We start from the raw sequence: 23,140 nt of genomic DNA on the forward strand, positions 1-23,140 counted from the left end.
TCATGTTCTTCCATGCTATTTTAATGTCTTTTTCTTGCATCTTCTTTCATTGTTATAGCATGGTAAATGTCCAATAAAATGCCAAATTTGTCATGGAGAACATAATACTGAAATATGAGTGAGAAGAGGCCCCCTACAGGATTCTCCAACCGTCCACAACAATGCTTGGGATTAACTGTACACCGAGATTGTTTGGGTCCAAATCTCAGCTCAGAATCAAACTCATGTAGCTTTAAGTAGGTCTTCTGAGGTCAAGACATATAGATATGTATATACATATACGTATATATATATATATGGAATGGAGAATCAATCTTTCCACGAGTGCAATTAGGAAACAAAAAAACCAAAATTGTTTATTGGAATGAAGAGTGACATTTGCACATGGAGAACTAATCATTTGCTGAACTGATCATCCTTCTACTAATCCACTTCCCTAATAAATAAAAAAAACATTTTTCCTTAGTAGGTAAAAATATATCCGAGGGGGCCAATGAAGAGTGAAGCAAGGCGCTTTTCTGCTCATGCACACAATACATAACTTCAGTTTAGATATTTAATGTTGTTGGCAACAACAAAAACATCCAACTCGAGGACCATGCAGTTTTTCTCAATCAAGCATCACATTTTACCTGGGAGAAAAGGAAAGAAAAAGCTTAACTAAATCAAATGAATCTTTATTACTAGTAAACCAAGAGCAACTGTTAAGGAAGATCCAAAAAGTACCAAATTGTGACAAGAAGTTGAATGGGTCAAATGTTTTGATCCCATCAAAATGAGGATTATGTTTATTTCATATTGGGCTCTCCTCAATACCAGACGATATGTTCTTACTAAGATGATCAAGGCAAGAGTTTCAATCAAAAAATCAGAGAACTGCCTGTCTTCTCTACTACTTATTTCTTACCCACATCAAATTTCACGCAAAAAACTTATTTCAACATTAACTTTAATAAAACTTATTTCAGTATTTAGCTTTAACAGGAAGAATCATTCACAACTGGCCTAGTTACATTAGATGAATAGATGAAGGCCCGGATATAGCAGCAACTCTCTGAGCATGTCGTGCTGTTTCCTTATACAGCTCACTTGTTTCTTTTTTAATTCGTAGTGCCTCACGCCGTTTCTCCCTTACGGCAGCCTGCATCCAATCAAAATCATATTGTGTGGTGTATCAACAATTGAAGTATCAAAAAATTAAAAGCCAGTGTATTTTGAAACATGCAGTGCACTTACGGGCAATCTTCCAGAAAAAGAAGTTATACAGAAATAGGCACTGAATTATCAGTTACTGGCACTCGCTCTTACACACAAACAAACACACACAAAAGCTCATAAAAGAGCCAGAAGCAGTAATACCTTTCGCTCTCTCTTCTCATCTTTTGACTCCTGCCCACGTGGCTTCCTCTTCAGCGGTTCAATTTTCAAGCTGCACACGTCCTTTATTTCTTTTTTGTCAGTCTTTCTAGGAGGCAAAAAGTCTATTGGAAGCTTCTCTTTTCCTCTAAGAGATATTACATTGCTGCTGGAATGCAAGGATCCAGAGACAGTTTCTGCCAGCTTCTTTTTCATGGCTATTCCTGGAGCTTCAATTTTTCCAGGACGATTGTCAAGATTTGAATATGTAGAAACAATGGTCTCACAATCCCATTGTTCTGACTCATCACTGCTTTCCTGAACAACAACCACTTCTTCATCTTCATTTTCATTCTCATACTTCTCAGCATATTCCACACAACGACGAATGACATCAGCAGCAGATTCTAGTAACTCTTTATCTTGTGCTTTCTCATTTTTATGCAATAAATCTGCAGGACCCACATATTTTTCATCAAGTTCAATATCATCCACTGCATGGTCATTAAGGGAATTTTTTAGCTTCATTGCAAGAGAGTCTTCTTCTTCTTCAGCTACGTAATCATCATAGTCATCATCACTAGTGCAGCCATATTCTTGAAGTTCAAGCTACAACACGGAGTACTAAGTTTACAAAAGAAATACACACAAAAAAATGTATATTTCAAAAGTCATAGGCCCACCAGGAAAAGCTACAAAACAACTCTATAGTTCAACAGACAATAGAATATGTTTTCTTTTCATCAAATGCAAACAATACATATTTTAGAAGGAATTTGGTTCAACAAAGATGAGACACTACAATTTTTGCTAAAACAAATAAATAAATAACAATAAGGATACCTAAACTGGCATTGGATGCAAGTGATAGCATACATGATGAACTTAGAATGAGATAAAATGTTATAAACTTGCAAGTACAACGCAAAATTCTAGACCTAATCAGACAAGCATTAGCACACACTAATTCCTTTATGCAGTCTGTTTCTAATACAGGCACGAATCAATAACTTCACGCCCCACCATAGAGAACTACAAAAAATACTGTCCTGCTAAGCTCCAGTCAATAAGATCAGTGTGTCCACGTGTCAAAATTGATTATCAGGAAATTGATGATTCCCAAAGACAGCAAATTACCATATTATGATGTTCTTATATTTTGCTAGCTAATTTGATGAATGGACTGCTCATGATGAAAATTGAATGATCCTTCTACACATCAAACAAGAAAGAGAAATGTTATGATACAGACAAAAGTCTCACCAAATCAAATTGCTCATCCAAAAGACGATGAACTCTTGTTTTCTCACTAGCAAAATTATCTCCTGCACTTGTGGATTGTTTCTTTTCTTCATCCAAATCAACAAGGCGAAAGGCATTGTCATGACGACTAAAAGTAGGATAGTCTACTTCATTGGTTGCCTCGAGTTCCTCAACCAAGGTGAGCTTGTTTCTTATATCTAAATCCTTCCCCCCTTCTTCCGGAAGATTTGCTTGAACAACAAAATCCTCTTCCAGGTCCTCAACATCAGAACCAAACCTGGATAAATCACTATCATCAAGCAATGCAGTCACATCAGGATCAACAGCTTTCTGCACCCTCACATTAACGGCTCCGGAGGCTACACCATAAATAGATTTCTCATCAGAATCGCCTTTCACATGAGAAATCTGCAATCTAGAGGCGTCATATGCCTGAAAAACAAGCACAACAAAAGTATTTGACGGTAAACATGGTTCACAGAAGCAGCGCATGAGAATGAATAATTGAATTTATTAACATGCTGTACTTTTCAGAGGAATGAAAATTGATAACATGGAAAGCTGAGAATTGTTCTTCTCTTTTTCCCTTTTAGTTTTGATTTTCCTTCCACTTTCTAATCAACCAAACCGATAACTATTATAGCAGAGAAGAACAGAGGGAAAGAAAAGAAAAAAGAAGAAATAGACCAACCTTGACATCATGAGGAAGTTGATCAAGCCTGGCCTTAGGATTATGATAAAAAGCCGAACCCCCACCGGTATTCTTAATCTCTCTTAAGTGAATCAGATAATTATAACCATCATCAGGAAACCCTAACTCCAAAATCTCTCTCCTCACATGCTCCGGCAAACCCGTTCCACTGCCGGGCCCAGCAATTCCCCCGTTAAACGCAGTCGAATTTCCAAAAACCCGATCATCGTCATCTCCGCCATCATTATCTTCGGGCGCATCGGAGAATATTGCATTACCATCATCGCCATCATCATTAAAAAAGCTGTTCACCGAGATGTTACCGTTGTCGACTCGCACAAAGATACGGTCGCTGCCAGATGAGTCATTGTAATTAGGATCGGAAGAGTCGCGAGCGAGTAACTGGAAAGTTGCAGCTTTTTTCTTGTCGATGAATTTCTTCTTCCCCATATTTTGAGTCCAAGGGATTAGCCTCAAGAGAGTCAATAGACTACAGTTGAGAGATTGAGGATGAAGACCACCTGTTAGCAGGATATACTGAATCAGTATCCTTATGACAGAATGGGACGAGGATACAAATCATAGCGCTGCATAAACCCTAGACGCTGCAGGCGTGACACGTGGCTTAACTAGAGTGGTCATTGTTTGTGCCGCCTTCCTTCTTGGTACAGAACAGAGTCTCCAATTAATCAAGAAACAATATAACAAAATCGATTTATCAACAAGTAATTATTAATTAGTATTTTTATAACAGTAAAAAATAAACTTAAGTAATTGTCGCTAATTCATTCAGAATGAGAATAAATACCAAATTACACAATTTTTGATTAAAAAATAAATTTCAAAAAATAATAGGCAATAAGAAAGGGTAGCTAATTAATTTTGACTTTTATAAATTTTTAACTACTAAAATAAAGAACGAAAACAGAAAATAATAATAGCTTAAACAACTTATACTTTAGTTTGATCTTAGCACGGGGGGGGGGGGGGGGGGGGGGTGATGTGGGTTGGCCATTATCTCACATGCTGCAACTACTTGTAGAGGCATACAATAAAGATATTGAATGTTACATCATGATGAAGATATATAGCATATACAACATTAAATCATAATATTCTTAGTACAATAAGAGTACACACAAGTATAGTAGATTTATATTTCTTATTGAGAAATTCTTTAGATATAGATTTTAGTTTAAAAAATCATATAAATTTTATCATTTGACATCATCCCACATGCTGTTTTCTTTTAGAACCAATCCTCAAATATTATTTTATAAAATATAATATATAATTATGAAAGAACAAACTTTAAAATATATTTTTTATGTTCAAAATAAGATTTTCTCTATTGAGTTTCTTTTTCAAAACACATATTTGATAAAAAATATTATTTAAAGAAGATGAGAAAATTACTTCAAAACTCATTCTTTAAAAATAGATATTTTGCCATGAAGCTTGAAGGAGGTGGAGAGAAGAATTTTTTTTTAAAAAAAAAAAAATGGTATTTGGCTTCACCTTTTAAATCTTCTTCTCTTTTTTTTTTCTTTTAGAATGAGTTAAATAAAAAATTATAAACTTGATAGAAAGTGATCACTACAAAGAGAGAGATTTAAAAATTATTATTTTTATGTGTTTTATTCAACGATCAAAAATATATTTATATATGTAGTTTTGCTAGAATTATTGGTATTCTAATAACAAATGTACTCTGAGAATATATTATTTCTATTGCTTTGTCTCTAACTTTCCTTTTCTACTTGTGAATTTCAGGATATTCATTTAGTAAGTAGTGGTGAGAGCAAGGGTTTGAAGCAAATTGTCCTTAAATTTACTAATGTTTTTTTGAAACTCCTAGTTAAGCTCTAAGTCTCTCTCTCTCTCTCTCTATATATATATATATTCTTTCTGAAACTCTTCCTTCGGATCTCTAAAAAATTATATCTTCTTGTTTTCTTCTTTTTCTTTAACTCATCAACACTTTTCAGCATTTTTAGTTGGTTTGCTCCTTAATCTTAAATGTAGTCCCAACGCAACATTAACTTGGATCAAGTGTTTGTCTCTGATCAAAATTAATATATACACACACACACACACATACATATACATATAGCATTTAAAAGTTAGATATTTGTTATTATTTTTAAAAACGATAAGATACCTTTTTATTTTCATTTTTAAATATTATTTTTATTTTAAATTTTCACATTTTTTGTATAAGCATGTATATGTAAAATCAAATTAATTTAAAATGACTTATTACATGTATGTATTAACTAATTGTGGAATTTAATTTCGTAAATAATTAATTATTTGGATGTATTAGTTTAAATTTAAAATTAATTTTGGAAACAATCAATTTATACTCATAAGCTTATTTTAAGAATAATTATATATATATATTTGTTACTGACATCTCTGGTATGGTTAACAACATCAATTATTGTCAAAATCTTATATTTTGTGAACTTATTAGCTAGTTTTTTATTTCTACCGTGCGTTCATATTAGTAAAATTATTAACTTTGGAAACTTGATCTATTATATCTTTGATGTCGTCATATCAACTTACATATTTATATATCAAATCATCAATTTAAGTAAGTATTAGAGGTGAATTATTACATATTTGTCATGTTATTAGTAACAGCAATTGTCATGAGATATTTCACTTAGCAACATATTTTTTCCTTTCAAAATTTAAGTTTAATTGTACTTCCAATATTTCAATACAATATTTTTAAAAAACTAAAATGAGGATAAAACTTAATACAAATCTTTTATAAAGTAAAATTACAAAAATAATAATTATTATTATTTTTTTATTGGCCCAAAAGAAACAAACTAATAAATTCAATACAAAAAAAAAATAAAAATCAAAAAAAGTGGATTAGTTAAAAAAAAAAAAAAAAAAAAAGAATTATTGAATACCATAAACATGATGTAATATTATAATGATCTGATGAAGGTAACATAAAACAAAATCAAACAACGTATCTCTCAAGATCTGTAAGATTTGATTTGATACAATGAATATGCATAGATGATGATGATGATGATGCACCCTCCTCCCACAAATACTCGTAATAAATTACCCTCTTAATGCTTGTAATCCTACACCTGCTCGCTGATGTTACCAAGCAAACGAATTACATAAATGTCATCTTTACTCAAACATAATAACAAAATTATTTTTTTACTTATTTTGTGTTAAATTTATAATGTCATTTCATTTATACCAATCATTAACCAAAAAACCAAAGTAATTGGTAAAAATGGTGTTTAATTCTATTCATTATACAGTTGAAAAATCAAATGAAAATTAAAATTAAAGATACATAAATAGATAGGCGGATGGAGAGAGAGAGAGAGAGAGAGAGAGAGAGAAGGGAAAGGCTAATTACACATTTTCCCCCCAAGGAAAATACCTCCCCCCCCCCCCCCCCCACCTGTGATCCCCCATGTCTAGGATTGATCTGTAATTGTCCTTTTTATTCCCTGCAGCCAAGCCCACCATCAACACCAATCTCCCCAAAAAATTGGCCTCCCTTAAATCATTAATCACTGCCAAACATATGAACAAACTAATCTAACATCATCAAGATCTAACACCTAATTCTCATCCTTGCTGTAGAACTAAAGAAAAATTTTAACTTTACAAAATTCTCTTTTCTCGAATATCTTAATCCTTTCTGTGCATTTAAAAGTTATCTTCAAAGCCAAATAAATATTACGATTTCCATCAGAAATCAAAGCTTTGCACTATACGCTGATGAGTTAACTGTGTGAATACCTTCCCGTTTTAAGAATAGCGTGTATAGAAGCTCATTCCATGTGTCCGGCACTCCAGGAAGGCACCAATGGCTGCAGTCCTGCCGGTGGAGAGGAGCAGGACTTGAATTGGAACCCAGATAATACAAGGATGAATGCCCGTCTTTCCTTTGCGCCGTCATATGGGTTACATTCAGTACTTTGAATTTCATTACCTCTGTTATATTTGCAAAAGCTGATAAAACATTGGTGGCTATTTTGAACTGGACCCACGTTTCAGATGGCACATATGATGTTCCGAGCTCTGGCAGTGTTTCCAAGTGACAGCTTCCTCCTGTTCTCCAATCTCCTCCCCTGTAAATCCATGAGTTGTTAATTCTCAGTCTCTTCAAACTAACAACCCAGCTAGCAGGGACAAAAACATGAATACATGACTGATACTTGCTCTCAGAGAAAAATGAGCCTCATTTTTGTTTCTAATGAATGTCCAGGCTATGACTTCTTGACCAAATATGTAACGCCTGAGCACAAGTAACAAGCATAGATTTTTCATCAGCTACAATTTCACTGACAAATTGATGCTAAGAAGCTTCTCCTATAGGAGAGTCAACTTCGAATATCTAATCTTAAATTCCCCGCCAATTCACGCAAATAAAGGCATTTCTTAAGTAAGATGAGTTATTTAAAGCTAATCCAACTATAAAAATCTACTTGTTTTAGACTGAATTCATATTCCAAGAAAGGCCAACCTCACTTTGACATAATTAACCTTCCATCTAAGTCCCATTTTTCGCACTTTGCCACCTGGTAGCCTAGAGTTCCAATAACTCATTACATTCTGGAATATTTTGATATATGCTGATGGAAGAGGTAAAGATTTTACAAGGCAATCAAATATAGAGATCTATAAGATAAAAAATGTTTGAAACTGAAACAAACCTGAAATGTACAGGGGCAAATGTGCGGAAGAAGACCTGCGTCTTGCTTGAATTCACCTTGTTCTGTACCCATTCCACCACAGTCTCAATGGACCGCCTATATGCATGTTCTACCTCCATTTCCATTTTCACTTCTGCCCCTTCTTGAAAGTAACAACCCCTGCAATACATAGGACATTGAGGTATGAGCATTGTAAATTATAATTAATAACTAGTTTTTCCCCTTATTAGAGACTGAAATTTTTTGACACATTCGTGGGAGAAAGTAATTTTCTTGACATACTTTTCAAATTACATCAATAACTATCAAAAGTAATTTTGTTCACATTTTGCTTTTTCCTTTCTCTTTGTTTGAAGAACTTTCTTGATAAGTAATTTTACAATAACCAACTCAAGCACCATCACTAAGTTTCAAGATGACTAAATAGCTTAATTACATTAAAAGCTTAATGAGACCGGACCTTCTAATCCTTAAAACAAAAATCATCTACTCTTGATCATCTTCGCGAGCAGCCTACCTTCTCTCGTAGTAGGAAAACATAATTCAGAAGAATATTCCAAAGGAAAAATAAACGAGAGCATGGATCACCATTGTAAGCATCGATTTGTGGCACACCCAAATTAGATAAAGGAGGAGAAGAGTTGATAGACAAAGTAGATATTTTAAAGTAATGTAATTGACCTTTTGTATGTAGAAATATTACCTTAAGTTGGTGTCAGCACACATCAAGTACAAGGGTCTTTCACACTCATAATTCCCGTGTTGATAATTCATTTACAGTTTCTAATCCTCACCGAGTAACTTATTCAATTAAGTGAAACCCTTATACTCCATCCCATTGAACAGGTAAATTTTCACTAGGCTACAGAGATGTAATATGCATATGCAGCTTTTGGTAAGCAACTTTCAGTATCTAACATCCAAGACAGTTCAAGGCCAAAATCCCTCGTCACTCGAGAAATTGCCTGACAGGTCCTTCAAGAGACACTTGTATAAAGAGCCCCGTGCCAAATGTTTTTCAATTTTATAATATTTGTATAACTTTGAAAACCATCCTAACAAATGCATATACAACATGAATTACGAGCCTAGCACTTTATTAAGAAATTTGAATCGAAATTAAAAAATTAGTTTACCCTCTTATGGTCTTCTCGTAATTCCACCAATGCCCTGTGTTGAAGACCAAAACATCTGCATCCTTCCACCTATTTGAATTCCAGTCCATCTTATCCAATTTAAGGGTTGTCTTGATCTTTTCCAGAGATCCAGCTGGAGGCCTGCTCTGCAGAACAAGAAATGGAGCTCTGTAGTATTCCACAGTGCAATTATAGTCTTTGAATTTGAAAACCAAGAATCCTTTATGCTTGGTGATTGGGCTACCGTTCACTTCATAGATTGAATTCTTATCTGGAACTGCAGAAGAAACCATGCAAAGGAGAGACTCCCATTGGTTTCTTCCAATAGAATCACCAACAAAAACCAGCCGTTTGTTCCGCAGTTTCTCCAACATTAGTTTCGCATCAAATCTGTTTCATAAGTGCAAGGAAATGGAAACTAAAGATAAATGCTTGAAAAACACATAAAACAAGTTATTTATAAGCATCAATTGAAGATCAGCAAAAGAAAAACTTACTTCAAACCTTAATTAATATGCTATAGAAGTAAAAAAGCTGCACTAGGTTCAAATCCTAGTTCTAAGTCTCACATTTATCATTAATTTGTAAATTAAAACACAAGGATTCACCACTCCCAGTTTGAATTCCTGATGGTGGGAATTCAGAATTCCAACCAGCAGGGAATTCAAGTGGGTTACTGTAAACTCAACCATCATAAAAAATTATGTTCAACTATATTGTACATATGTATATTAGTATGAGAGTAAGAACTAAAAATTGACAAGAGATTGAATTAGAACATAACAAAATGAATCCAAGATTAAATGATTCCAAAGAAAGAAAAGATGAAGGTAAATGAGATTACTAAAACAAAGTTGCAAGAAAATCTGATGTTCGTACGTAACCAACTCATGTGTAATGAGAGTGATAGTATTTTTCCACATTCCGTCAATTGTAATTTTACCAAGCAAACTTGCATACAGATTTTAATCTACTTTCCAAACAGAAAAATTGGGCAAAACAATTTCACAATCCAAAAGAAAAAGTAATTTTTTTCATGATTTGAGCATTTCAGCAAGTACAAACAAGAGTTCACGGGCGAGGCTTTCTACTCAAGGAAAGTGCCAAAAGACAAAGAGTAACAAGCATAAGAACTATTGCAAAACAAAATGCGGTAAGAAGAAGATATATATATATATATATAGCAGTGGAAAAATTAACTGTTTTCAACCACTAGCCAGAATATATGGTAGAAGATGATTTACAACCAAACTCGGAACATTTTCAGAGGAAAGTAAAAAAAAGAAAAAAAAATCAATAAGCATACCCATGAAGATGGCAACAGAAACTTAATGAAAATATACCAAGTACAATCATGGAGCATCCGTTTCGCTCAAGAAGATGGACGAAAAGGTTAAGAGACAACTTCCTAGATTTGAACCATTCCATTAAAATAGCAAAAAGAGATTCACTGTAAACCATTTATCAGACAAAAAGATTTCATTTTTTGGGAAAAAAAGGAACCCAGAAACTTGAGATGTATAATTTCTGTAATTCCTCACGCTTTACCACTAGGCAAGCAATTTTTATTTTTCTTTACAAAAAAGGAGCAAGTTATTTAGGAACTTTTGAGTACCTAGGCAAGTTGCAGTGCTTGGGTTGCCATCTCCACTTGGTGTAGAACAAATCAGGCCTTCCATTCTCAGTACACCTAAAGCCCTCATCTAAAAAGCTGCAATCTTTGGATTGATACAAAGGATACTTGTCATCCCAGACCCAATCACCATCAAAAACATCACAATCACTTCCCTCATCTTCCAAAAACTCAACTCTCCTACGATTATCGCCAGACCCATTTAATTTCAGCCACATAAACCTCTCAGACTGGCCAGGAAGTCGGTAGTCGCTAGCCACAGACCTGTAATCCAAGTAAAGGAAGCAACAAATGACACACACAGCAGCAAAGCAGAACCCCAACACCCCCAAAGAAGGCTCAAAAAAGAGCCTCAACCGTTTGACTCTCTTGAAAACTTGACAGAGGACCATACTCTCATGGTCTTGCTGAGGAACGTTCTTAGATGACATTGGAGCATAGAGAACCCAGAAAAAAAAAAAAAAAAACTAACCAATCAGAGAGAACAAGGAAGAGGCCAAGAGAGAGACAGAGAGAGAGAGAGAAGGAAAAAGGAAAAGGGTGAGAGACAAGTGTAGTCTTGAAGAACAATAGCACTAATGGGAATTAAAATTGAATCCCAGTTTTTCCTTTTACTTGAAAAAGAGGTCCCTTGCTTGGTAGATCAGTTTCGTTATGTGATGAAAAATAAAAGAATTGGAAAAAAGAGACAAGGGTGGCAACGAAGTAAGCAAGCGAGCATTCATGGAGGATCTGTAAACTTTTTTTTTATTTGCTTTTGAGTTACTCTAGACAGATGAAAGCGGTGAGTAGAATAATATGATAGAGTTTAGAGTATAATTATCAGAGTTTGAATAGGGTGGGGGGGGGGGGGGGGGAGGAGAGAGAGAGAGAGAGAGAGAGATTCAGTACGTGTAGGTGTAGGGTTGGGAATCGTGGGAGTAAGAAGACAGGTTGGTCAACTTTTTGTGCGTAGTATAACGGATAGGAAGAGACCAACTAAGCTTTTCATTGAGCGCGTGGATAATCCCCTCATGACTCTCCACCACCGATTTTTCTTCCTTTCTATTGGGGCGTGTGCTTCCTATCATATTAGAGCGTGTGGTTTGAAGAGTCCTGCCAATCATCATCGAGACGGGACCCATCCGCCGCACGTCCTTCACGCCAACACAATTTACCCTACATCGCAATCCCCACATTTTTCTTCTTTTTCATTTTTATGAATTTTAATTAATTAACATAATTATATACGAGATAATACATCTTGATTCTTGGATATATATATATATATATTTTTTTCTGTTTTGTTTGTTTTATTACGTTTTTTAATATTATTATTTATTAGAATAATGTATTTCTTTTAATATATTTGGAAAATATAGGGACAGTTATATTTGTATTTCTTTTAATACAAGAGATTTGGGCTACTAATACTTAGTGACATAAGTTGTTAAAAATGTTTTAAAATAACTTTACATATCATTCGTTTTAAAATAAGAAAATGTAATATAATTTTAATAAAATTTATTGTCAAAACAAAATGTAATATTATATTAATTAATTATTATAAAATAAATAATAAATGTTTAAACGAAAAAATTACATAATAAAAAATTAATTATTTAAATAATATCATCACCCTCCATTATACTGTAATTTATTCTATTTAAAATAAAATTAAACTCAAAATGCAAAACATAAACTTCATTTTCCCCGTTTTAATTAAATGTTAGTATAATTATATATTTTGTTGTTAGTTTTACAATTATTAATTATTAATTATTACTATTACCATGCCCAAATAAAAAGGATAAGGAAAATAAAAAAATAAAAAAATAAAAAAATAAAAGAAAAGAGGAAAAAAAATTCAAAAAAAAAAAAGAAAAATAACACCAATATAAGAGGCTTGCTTGGGGTCCAGGTCAAACCTGCTTTTCAATTTTCGTTCTTCTACTTTACTTTCTTTCCTTTCACTTTTTGACACAAAAAAACTTAGCTCTTTAATACAATTCATCCATATTAAACAGATGAAAAAAGACTCAACTTCTAAGTCAAAAAAGATAGAAACACTGAATCAAAGGGCTTGAGAAAAAGAAAATAAACAAAGATAAGAGAACTAAGAAGTGATCAAGGTATAGAAAGTAAGAATAAAAAGATGATACATCAAAAGTTAGAGTGGAACAGAGGGCTTAGTCTTGGATATTTTATCAACATGTGGGCTTAATGTGGACATTAGTATGCACAACAAACTATCAATTTATTAGATCTGTTTAAAAGTTATCAATTACGATTAAACGGTTATGGATCTTAATGCATCGGGTTAATGTATGAGATTATAATATGTACAGATACCATATTTATAATTTCTCATTTTATGATGAGTAAAATAGGAAATGACAAAAGTTGACAATATAAAAAGTGGTTATATTTTCTATATCACACGTGTATTTGGTTTATTTCATGTTATCTTGTCAACAGTGAAAATCAATTTTTTACAGCCGTGTGTTGATTTAGAAGATCTACCGCATGATGTGAAGATCTCTTTCGTTATGGATTTAGGAACGCTTTCATATTCATTCTCTTTGATTCAATACAAGTTTGTTTATAGTTTTCAAATCTGGTTTGATTTGATTTCCATGAAGTGGTATCAACGCCACATCGTGTTGAATCTTTGAGATTATAAAGTATTTTTTCAAATTCGGATATATGAAAGCCACATTGTGTTGAATCTTTGAGATTGCAAAGTATGTTTTCAAATTCGGATATATATGCTTTTTGTTTTGAATTTTTGAATTAATTTATGTATTTGAAATCAGATTCAAATTTAAACAAAAATTTTTTTTTTCTGGTTTTTTGGATTCAGCCGCACGATTGCACGATCTTTTGGTCACATAATCGCGCAACATTGTGGTCATAAGGCCATTTGGCCAATATGCCAATCGGCTTCGGCGAACTAGCAAACCGCGTCTGTCGTCACAACAGAAAGAAAGAGAAGTGGTGGCAAAAAATAATCGCATAAAGAGAACCTGAAAGACCGAAAAGAAGAATCCAATCGACGACTAAAATGACACTGATCGAACCAACCTAGTTTTGCAACTGCACCGATAAACATGTAACGGCCATCTGGCTACAGCGTAGCCCTGGGGAAGGGGGGTTGCAGGAAGCAACCAAAAGGTTCCCCCGCTCCGCACGCAAGGTAGAAGAAAAAAAAAATGCAGAGTTTTCTTCTGATTCGTGCTGCGGGCCATGGGATCAACATTTATTTTGGGCTTTACGCTGCGACCCACAACAAACAAGAAAAAAAAGAAGAAACAAGGAAGGAAGAAAAAAAATGAGGGGAGGGGAGGCCCGTGTGTGCATGGGCCCAAAGTCCAACCCAGTCCAGATCTAACCTGATCCAGACCCAACTAGGTCAGAGTTTGACATTGACCAGTCAACGATCAAAGGTTGACTTTAACCAATCAATAGTTAAAGGTTGATTTTGATTAGTCAATGGTCAACATTGACTTTGATATTTTTTAGAATAAATTTTCAAGATAATTTTGAGGATAATTTTGGTTATTTTTATGGATTTTTTTTCTTCTTTGTAAAGTATAAATTCGATATAGTTTGGATTTAAATATTACTGTATGTATATGTATTTTAAAATAAATTGATTTATACAACATGTTGTCAAAGTTACATCTCTTATGTTAAATCGATTTATTTTATAATGCAAATGGTTGTGTAGGTGTAATTTATGTGAATATTAATCAGTCCAAATGAAAGTTAATGTTTAAAATGATTATATTTCAACATGAGGTAATAAATATATGACAGTTATTTAGTTTAACATGTGAACTATAAATCGACTCAAATTGAGATTTATTATTTGGTGTGTTTTTAATGTTAGTATTTAATTACTATTACAAGATATCACTTAAAAATTAATATTCTATCCAAAAACAGAGTACTTGAAATCCATTTTGATACAATAATTGCATTGTAACGGGTATAGTTTAGTGGTAATAGTGTGATTCGTTCTATTAACCCCCTTAATAGTTGAGGGGTCTTTTGGTTTAATTCATCTTTTGATCAAAAACTTTATTTCTTAAAAGGATTTTAATCCTTTACCTTTCAATAAACTATATAATTTACTTTATTAATCCCAAAGATGAATAATGAAGATATTTATTCAATTTATTTAACTTATTTTTCTAGAACGAAAGGCATAGGAAAAAGAAAAGTTTATGTTTCAACGAATCACACGTAGAGATATTGATAAAACACATAGAGTTAATGGTATTTCATAACTAATTGATTGAGTAGCAGCTTGCAGACAACCTAAAAAGAATATTTATTATTTGATCCATATCCTGATATAATAAGTCCAATAGGAGCAATACTTGAGATGGCAATCCATAAAAAAAATATAGATATTGAAATCCGCTAAAACAAGGTGATTGCCAAAAGGATTTACTGAATAACTTAGTAAAATTGATAAAACTGCTATAGACGGTCCAATACTGAATGAGTATTTTTTTTAAATGGAAGAAGATTTTCTTTGAAAAGTAGTTTTGTCCCATCTGCTAGAGCTTGAAGAATTCCCAAAGGATCGGCGTATTCAAGTCCAGTACGTTATTGTATCTCTGTAGATATTTCTCTTTCTAACCACACAATTACTAGTATACCTGTTGTGATTCCCAATACAAGAGTCAAAATAGGGACAAACATCCATATGATTCCATAGAACTCTTTTAAAGATTCCAATCTGGAAAAAAAATTGATATCTTGTACTTCTATTGTATCAAGTATCATTTTAACGATCAACTTCTCCCATAATATCTAATAACTTGAGATGAGATTTACCTTTATTCAAATTCATTATTGTAGTTTAAGGTTTATATTTGTATATGAGTATTGATTGATTGGATGTTGTCTGTTTTTTGTTCAACTTCTTTTTCTATTAGAAGTATCACCGCTAATGTTAATTCCATTCCATATTGAACGACACAAATTCAAGATATGAAAAAACAATATTTGTCTTGTTCTTAGAGTTATGGATCTGGATTGGACTTTAGAAGTCGATCAACCTGCTCCACTTACTCCTAACAACACTATTAATGATAAGAGGGAGTTTGAAAGATGGGATCAATTGAACCATATAAGTTTTTTGGTAATGTAAATTGTCCATGCCAAAAGTTTTTAGGGGCATTATTCCGTGAGATCACTACAATTAGAGATTTCTTTGAGTCTATCAAACAACGTTTTGCCAATAGTAATAAGATTGAAGCTTGTACACTTTTAGTGAACCTTATTTACATGAGATATAAAGAGAAAAAAATATAAGAGAGTACATGATAGAAATATCTCATATACATGTTAATCCCAAGGCACTCAGACTGGACTTATAAGAAGAATTACTGGTGTACTTTATTTTGTTCTCTCTTCTACCACAGTTTAATCATTTTAAGGTGAGCTACAACTGCCAGAAGGAATCCTGGACTCTTAATGAGCAAATCTCACGCTGTGTTTAGGAGGAGGAAAGATTAAAGTATGAGAGGATAGAGAGTGTTCACCTAGCTACGATCTCAATGAACAAGAAAAATAAGAAAAAATAAATCGGTAAAAGTGTTGTAGTTCCAGTACAACAGAAAAAACAACAAAAGACATAAAATAACAATATTTATTTCTTATGTAAAGCTCCAGGTCATCAGAAGAAACAATGTGCCAACTGTCATGCTTGACATGCAAAGAAATGTATGTTTTTTAACTTTGTTTGTTATGATGTTAATTTAATGTCTGTACCTAAACACACGTGGTGGATAGATTCTACTACGAATACTCACATCAATATGTCCATGCATGGTTGCCTCCATTACCATAAGCCTAGTGAAGGCACCAGATTCATTTATGTCAATGATGGTAAATTAGTAGAGGCGGAAGCAATTGACACTTTTAAATTATTATTAAGAACTAGATACTATTTGAATTTAGAATAGACGTATGTTATACTGTCATTTAGACAAAATTTGATTTATATTTCTGTATTGAATAAATTTGGTTATTCTTATTCTTTTAAAAATAAAATACTTAATCTTTTTTATGATTCCAATATGGTTGGTATTGGTTCTTTATCAGCTCTTGATAATTTTTATTTACTAGATACAATTGTTTCTTATAATAAATCATTCATGTGGTACAAGAGATGCCAAGTGTGAATTAACTTGTGAGAATTCTGCCTCATTGTGACACAAGATATTAGGTCATATCTTCATAGGGAGAATAGAAAGACTTATGTCGGATAAAATTCTTGATCCCCTTAACTTTATAGATTTTAACAGATGTGTCAATTACATCAAAGAAAAACAGACAAATATCAGGAGATTAAGTGTCAACAGGGCTATGAACGTATTAGAGTTGATTCATACAAATATTTATAGACCATTCCCTACGGCTTCTTGGAATGGTAAATAATACTTTGTAATATTCATAGATGATTATTTTAGATGTGACCATCTTTATCTCATTCATAAGAAATCACAGTCTCTGGATGTGTTCAAAAGTTTTAAGTCAGATGTTAAGAACTAAATCAACCAAAGAATTAAGATTATTAAATTTGACCGTGGTGGTAAATACTATGGTAGATATGATTAATTAGGTGAACAATGTTTAGGACTGTTTGCTAAATTCCTAGAGGAATGCGTTCTCTTATCATGAATGGTGTTGCTGAAAGACAAAACAAAACACTTAAGATTATGATGAGGAATATGATTAGTTATTCTACTTTGCCTGAATCACTATGGGGAAAAGCATTGAAGATCGAAATATATTTACTCAATAGAGTTCCAACTAAAGCAACTACAAAGATCGTTTTTGAGTTTTGGACAGACAAAAAGTCTAGTTTGAGATATTTGCATATTTGAGGATGTTCAGCTTAGGCCAGATCTTATAGGCCACATGAAAAGAAATTAGATTCCAGAACTGCTAGTTGCTATTTTGTTGGCTATTCTCAAAGATCTAAGGGTTACAAGTTTTATGATCCCACTATTAAGACAATTTTTGAGACGAAAAATGTCTAATTCTTTGAGGATATTGAGTTTGTGGGGGGAGAGAGAGTTCGAGCCCTTATATTTGAAGATGAATATATTAGTATTCCCTTAGTTGCTCTTGACAATAATTTGGATCATTTTTTCATATCTCGTATTGTTTAAGAAGCAAATTCAAATTAAGAGAATGTCATAGTATCTCTTGTTCATATTTAAGAAGTTGTTCCATAAGACTAAACTACAGAACCTCAAGAACTAATGTCATTAAGAGTATCCACTATAGAGAGGAGAAGTGCAATTCCAAATGATTATATTATATTTCTTCAAGAACATGAGGACGACATTAAAATGGTGGAAGATGATCCAATCAACTTCTGTTAAGTAATGGAAGGTTCTAACTCTCAAAAGTAGATTGATACCATGAATAAAGAGATTAAGTCCATGAAGGACAATGATGTTTAAGATCTTGTCCTATTGCTTGAAGGTGCAAAACTTATTAGTTGTAAATGGATTTTTAAGACCAAAAGGGATTCAAAGGCGATGTAGAGAGGTACAAGGTCCGTCTTGTCGCTAAGGACTTTACATAGAAAAAAAAAAAAACATTGACTATAAGAGACTTTCTCTTCAATTTCATTGAAAGACTCTTTCAGAATTATAATGACTTTCGTGATACATTTTGATATTGAGTTGCATTAGATGGATGTTAAGACAATGTTACTCAATGGTGACATTTATGAGACAATTTATGTGGTGCAGTTAAAAAGCTTTGTATTGGGTGATGCGAAGCAAATAATTTGCAAACTAAAGAAATTCATCCATGGACCTAAGCATGCTTCCCATCAATAGTATCATAAATTCCATCAAGTTATCATCTCGTTTGATTTTGAGATGAATATAGTGAAAGATTTTGTATACCATAAGTTCAATGATAGTAAGTATATTTTTCTAGTTTTATATGTCGATGACATACTAGTTACCAACAGTAATATAGGTTTATTGTATGAAACCAAAAGATTTCTGACAAAAAAATTTGAGATGAAAGATATTATGAATATATTTTTTGTCTTAGAGATTCAAATACACCAGGATCGCTCTCAGAGTATTCTTGGATTATCACAAAAAAATATATAAAAAAGTTTTTAAGAGATTTGACATATAGGATTGTAAACTAGGTGACACCCTTGTGTCTAAAAGAGATAAGTTTACTCTGCTTCAGTTGTAGGGAGTTTTATGTATCTATAAGTTTGTACATATTCAAATTTTGTGTACATTATTGGCATATTAGGGAGATATTTAAGTAATCCGGGTATGAATCATTAGAAAGCAACCAAACGTGCTATGCAGTATCTTTAGAAAACAAAAGACTATATGTTCACATATAAGAGATCAGATTAGTTGGAGATCATTAGTTATTCTGATTTTGATTTCGTTAGATGCTAAGACAGCAGGAAGTCCACATCAGACTATATCTACTTGCTTGCTGGGGGAGCCATTTCTTGGAAGAGTGCTAAATAAACACTCATAGTCTCTTCTACTATGGCAGGAGAGTTTATAGCATATTATGAGGTGTCCAATTATGAAATATGGCTATAAAATTTTGTCATTGGGCTGCGCATTATAGATAGAGTTAAAATACCATTAAAGATATTTTGTGACAATAAGTCTGCAGTTATATATTTAATAACAACATGAGTTCAACAAAATCAAAATATATAGATATTAAATTTTTAGTTGTTAAAGAAAAAGTTCAGAGTAAGCAGATATCAATAGAGTGCATCGGGATGAACTCCATGGTTATTGATCTGCTCACAAAGAGATTACCATTTAAGATCTTTCATGAGCACATTACTTGTATGGGTATAGTATCTCTTGATGATATATAGTTCCAGTGATAGTTTTGTACTATAGTTGCTTTTATGATATAAACATGTCATAAATTTTATATTTTGGATTTAATTTAAAGATTTCATATTTTATTTCAATTATAATATTATGGTTTATTTTTATATTTTATCTTTACATTTTTTTACAGTTGATCTTATTAAGGTTAAGGCAGGACCACTTGGAAGTAGACATGCTTATATTATATAGTATGTTATTTCCATGCTGTACATCCATACTTGATCAATATCATTCGATTATATTGATATACGTGATCATTGATTGGTTTAGTTACAATAATTGTAGCGAATACCGCCTTGATCCTATGTTGTTATAATCGATGAACAAGATTGTTTGATGATGCATTAGGTATTTATAGCAAAGTTCTGAGTACTCCTATAGTTGTTTAACACAGGTTAAGGTGATACATAAAACTAAAGTGGGAGATTGTTAGATTTTTTATCAACAAGTGAACTTAATGTGGGTCTTGGTGTGCGTAATAGACTATCAGTTATTGAGTTCGTTTAAAAGTGATCAATTACAGTTAAACAGTAATGAGCTTTAATGCATCAGATTTAAGTATAAGATTATAATATGTGCATAAACTATATTTATAATTTCTTATTTTGTGATAGACAAAATGAGAAATAACAAAAGTCAACAATATAAAAAGCAATTATGGTTCCTAAATCACACGTACATTCGGTTTATTTTTGTTATCTCGTCAACAGTGAAAATAAATTTTTTACAGTCGCGTGTTGACTCAGAAGATCTATTGTAGGACGCGAAGAACTTTTTTGTTATAAATTTAAGTATGTTTCTATATTCGTTTTCTTTGATTTAGTACGAATTTTCTTATAGTTTTCAAATGTGGTTTGATTTGATTTCCATGACTTACAAGGTTTTGAGAAATTTCAGTATGGCCACCATTAAGTAAACTTCAAAATTTCTATATTGCTATTAGTTTAGTTTAAACCGGGGTACACATGTTTTGGTCAAAGTTACGTATTAAACTAAAATGATTTGTAACGCATTTATAATTAATGGAATCTTCCTTGGCTTAAATGTTGCACTGTTGACATGGTTTATGCATGGTCTGGGTCAATGGGATAAAGTTTTTGGCCTCCTTGTTTGCTCACTATTTCTACAGCTTCTTCTTCATTTCAAGACTCTAGATTTTGCTAATAAATTCACTTACGAGTATTCGGATTTACCCATGTATCTACCTCATTTTTGGGTTCCCCTTCTAATTCCATCCTACTGGAATTATTACTATTATTACTTTTTTTAACCAGTGAACTAAATAATAATCTATGTGGGACATTTAATATTTTACATAATAAATAAACACACTAACCTTTACATATAAGCAAACACACTAGAAATAATCTTGTAATTAATCTCTTTTACAAAAACAATTGTTGACTGCCAATTTTTATATTATAAAGCTTCCTAACGCTTTAAAGAATTGCTATTGTTCATCATCTAAAAATACACGGTTATTTATTAACAATTTATAAAATCCTAACTTATATATCTTACAAAATCATGATTTCACCTTTTTTTTTTTCCTTTTTTTGTATTCATTCTTTTACTTTCCAGGTATAAACACAAAATCCTAACTTATATACTTTTTTAGAACTTATAAACACAACAACTTAGAAACTCTTATTGAAGTTCTTACAAAATAAAGTGAGTAAAATACTCTCTCATACATGCTTGTTAATTATACTTTAAAAAAAAAGAAGACATTTATGTTGAGTAAATCTAGGATTTGAGCAATCTGGGATGGATTGATCAAGTGAAGAGGATTGGAACGAACTAATCTTGTGGAAAAAGAATAGTAAATGATTGTCCATTTTCTGCAACAAATACGAAAAAAGAGAAAAGTAAAATAGGTTTTCTCCCAAGAAAGACATCAAGGTTTAAACGACAAGAAAGAAGAAAAAACGAGAATAAATGCAAAACTAACATTAACTAGTAAAAGAAATTGATAGTACATTAAACTTCAAATATGTGAGTTTCGCATGGCTTTTTTTTTTTTTTTTTTAATTTTTAATTAGTTTTTTCTTACGTTAACTTATTTCCACTTGGATATATGGTTCTTTGCTCTTTTCTTTTTTTTTTTCCTCATTAATCCCTTTACATAAGTTTTTGGCTGAGTTTTTAGGATATGGGAGACTGTTTCCAGAATGTATTCAAGGATGAACGTTAATATCTTGCATTTGTGACTTCATTTCTTATAAACATGTTCCATAATGAAGATTCTTATTCTGGCTTTAACTTATATTACTAAAAAATGTTCTAAACATGTTTCAAACTATATATATTCCTAATACAAAGACTTTTGTTCACAAGAAGGAAATTATATTTTTGAAGTTCTTCCATATATAAGGGGATTTCAGTCAAAAGATTCAGCTGTCGACGGGCAAATTTTGCCACAATGTTGATAGCAAACAAACAATGACCAGATCCTGGTTCCCAAAATTAGTATATTCCCTAGTATGAACCAACTCAAATAAGATCTAAACTAGTTTATTCTCTTTTGCCCACCAGTCAGACTAGTTTTAAGCAGCACTGCAGCCAGATCTAACAGGAAAGATTTTTGTTTCATATTTCCAGAAAAGAATTACAAAAAATAAATATATGCATTAAAATATATTATGATACAAAAAACTTCTTAGAATCCATTTGGGCAGTTTTTAACAGTGATTTTTGCATTTTAAAAATACCATTGTAATCAAATGAATAAAGTGCAAATTACTTTTGGTAATAAATAAATTTAAAATTTGTTTAAAGTAAGAAGTTATAGTGTATAATTTTTTAAAAATAACTTTTAACTTTTACTAAAAATCTAAATTTATAATGTCAAAATTATCTCCACCCAAAATGTATAATCATACAGGTAAGCTCTATACAGATTTCAAAACCCTTTGGCCTCCTTCCATGCAAGCAGCCACCTTCGAAAGATATTACAAGAACATGGTGTTAAAATTTGCTGCTACTTCTTCCCTTTCTTTTCTCTTTTTTTTTTTTTTTTTTAATGACAATTATTGATGACACTAATTATATATATAAGAGTGAAGGAGAGAACTTATCTCCCATACAGGGATCTTCCTTTACCAACTTCTTACTAAGATATACATGAGCTTACATTAAGTCATCAATCTATATTTCAAAATCATAAGACGTTTTAATAAATTTAAATCACAAATGTGGTTACATTCAAAACTCACAATTTAACCTGCTTTTGATAAACACAAATTTTCAATTAAATAATAGTTTATAAATTTTTACAATCTTCTGCTTGGGCAATGTTTAATTGAGTTTTTAATAATATAAAACAAATATATATAAATATATAAGTGACAATTATTTTACATGCTAAACAATTAAAAACTTCCATGTGGCTATTTTGAAAAATAATGGTTTTGGGCACACACCTTAAAATCAAACAAATACAA

The 23,140-nt window shown here is 32.1% G+C and overlaps 2 protein-coding genes across 3 annotated transcripts; both read right to left on the bottom strand.

The window, feature by feature from the left end:
• Positions 1-656: 656 nt before the first annotated feature.
• On the bottom strand, positions 657-3,950 carry LOC110812372 (uncharacterized). The gene is made up of 4 exons (XM_088216120.1): positions 3,311-3,950; positions 2,620-3,051; positions 1,360-1,965; positions 657-1,141 (listed from the first exon to the last, which is right to left on the bottom strand). Exons 1-4 carry the CDS (start codon positions 3,758-3,760, stop codon positions 1,010-1,012), a joined length of 1,620 nt encoding a protein of 539 aa, XP_088072246.1. The 5' UTR covers positions 3,761-3,950; the 3' UTR covers positions 657-1,009.
• A 2,622-nt stretch (positions 3,951-6,572) lies between these two features.
• On the bottom strand, positions 6,573-11,617 carry TBL11 (TRICHOME BIREFRINGENCE-LIKE 11). 2 transcript variants are annotated; one of them, XM_088216121.1, is made up of 4 exons: positions 10,771-11,608; positions 9,156-9,545; positions 8,020-8,178; positions 6,573-7,434 (listed from the first exon to the last, which is right to left on the bottom strand). In XM_088216121.1, exons 1-4 carry the CDS (start codon positions 11,217-11,219, stop codon positions 7,059-7,061), a joined length of 1,374 nt encoding a protein of 457 aa, XP_088072247.1. In that variant the 5' UTR covers positions 11,220-11,608; the 3' UTR covers positions 6,573-7,058. The 2 variants fall into 2 exon arrangements, with proteins under 2 accessions (XP_088072247.1, XP_088072248.1); XM_088216122.1 differs by lacking the exon at positions 6,573-7,434 and adding an exon at positions 7,441-7,601 and having other exon boundaries at positions 10,771-11,617.
• Between the last annotated feature and the right edge of the window lie 11,523 nt (positions 11,618-23,140).

The sequence above is a fragment of the Carica papaya genome, chromosome 3 (assembly GCF_054855325.1).
Source record: "Carica papaya isolate Zhongbai chromosome 3, ASM5485532v1, whole genome shotgun sequence".
Classification (NCBI taxonomy): Eukaryota; Viridiplantae; Streptophyta; class Magnoliopsida; order Brassicales; family Caricaceae; genus Carica; species Carica papaya.

What these genes read in the sequence shown, in the direction of transcription:
- LOC110812372 (XM_088216120.1), bottom strand. Translation starts at nt 3,760, where the DNA reads ATGGGGAAGAAGAAATTCATCGACAAGAAAAAAGCTGCAACTTTCCAG. An exon ending in AACTTCCTCATGATGTCAAG is followed by an intron (nt 3,052 to 3,310) that starts GTTGGTCTATTT and finishes CTTGTTTTTCAG; the next exon opens with GCATATGACGCCTCTAGATT. An exon ending in TGGATGAGCAATTTGATTTG is followed by an intron (nt 1,966 to 2,619) that starts GTGAGACTTTTG and finishes TCCGTGTTGTAG; the next exon opens with CTTGAACTTCAAGAATATGG.
- TBL11 (XM_088216121.1), bottom strand. Translation starts at nt 11,219, where the DNA reads ATGTCATCTAAGAACGTTCCTCAGCAAGACCATGAGAGTATGGTCCTC. An exon ending in TACGAGAAGACCATAAGAGG is followed by an intron (nt 8,179 to 9,155) that starts GTAAACTAATTT and finishes TATGTATTGCAG; the next exon opens with GGGTTGTTACTTTCAAGAAG. An exon ending in TTTGCCCCTGTACATTTCAG is followed by an intron (nt 7,435 to 8,019) that starts GTTTGTTTCAGT and finishes ATGGATTTACAG; the next exon opens with GGGAGGAGATTGGAGAACAG.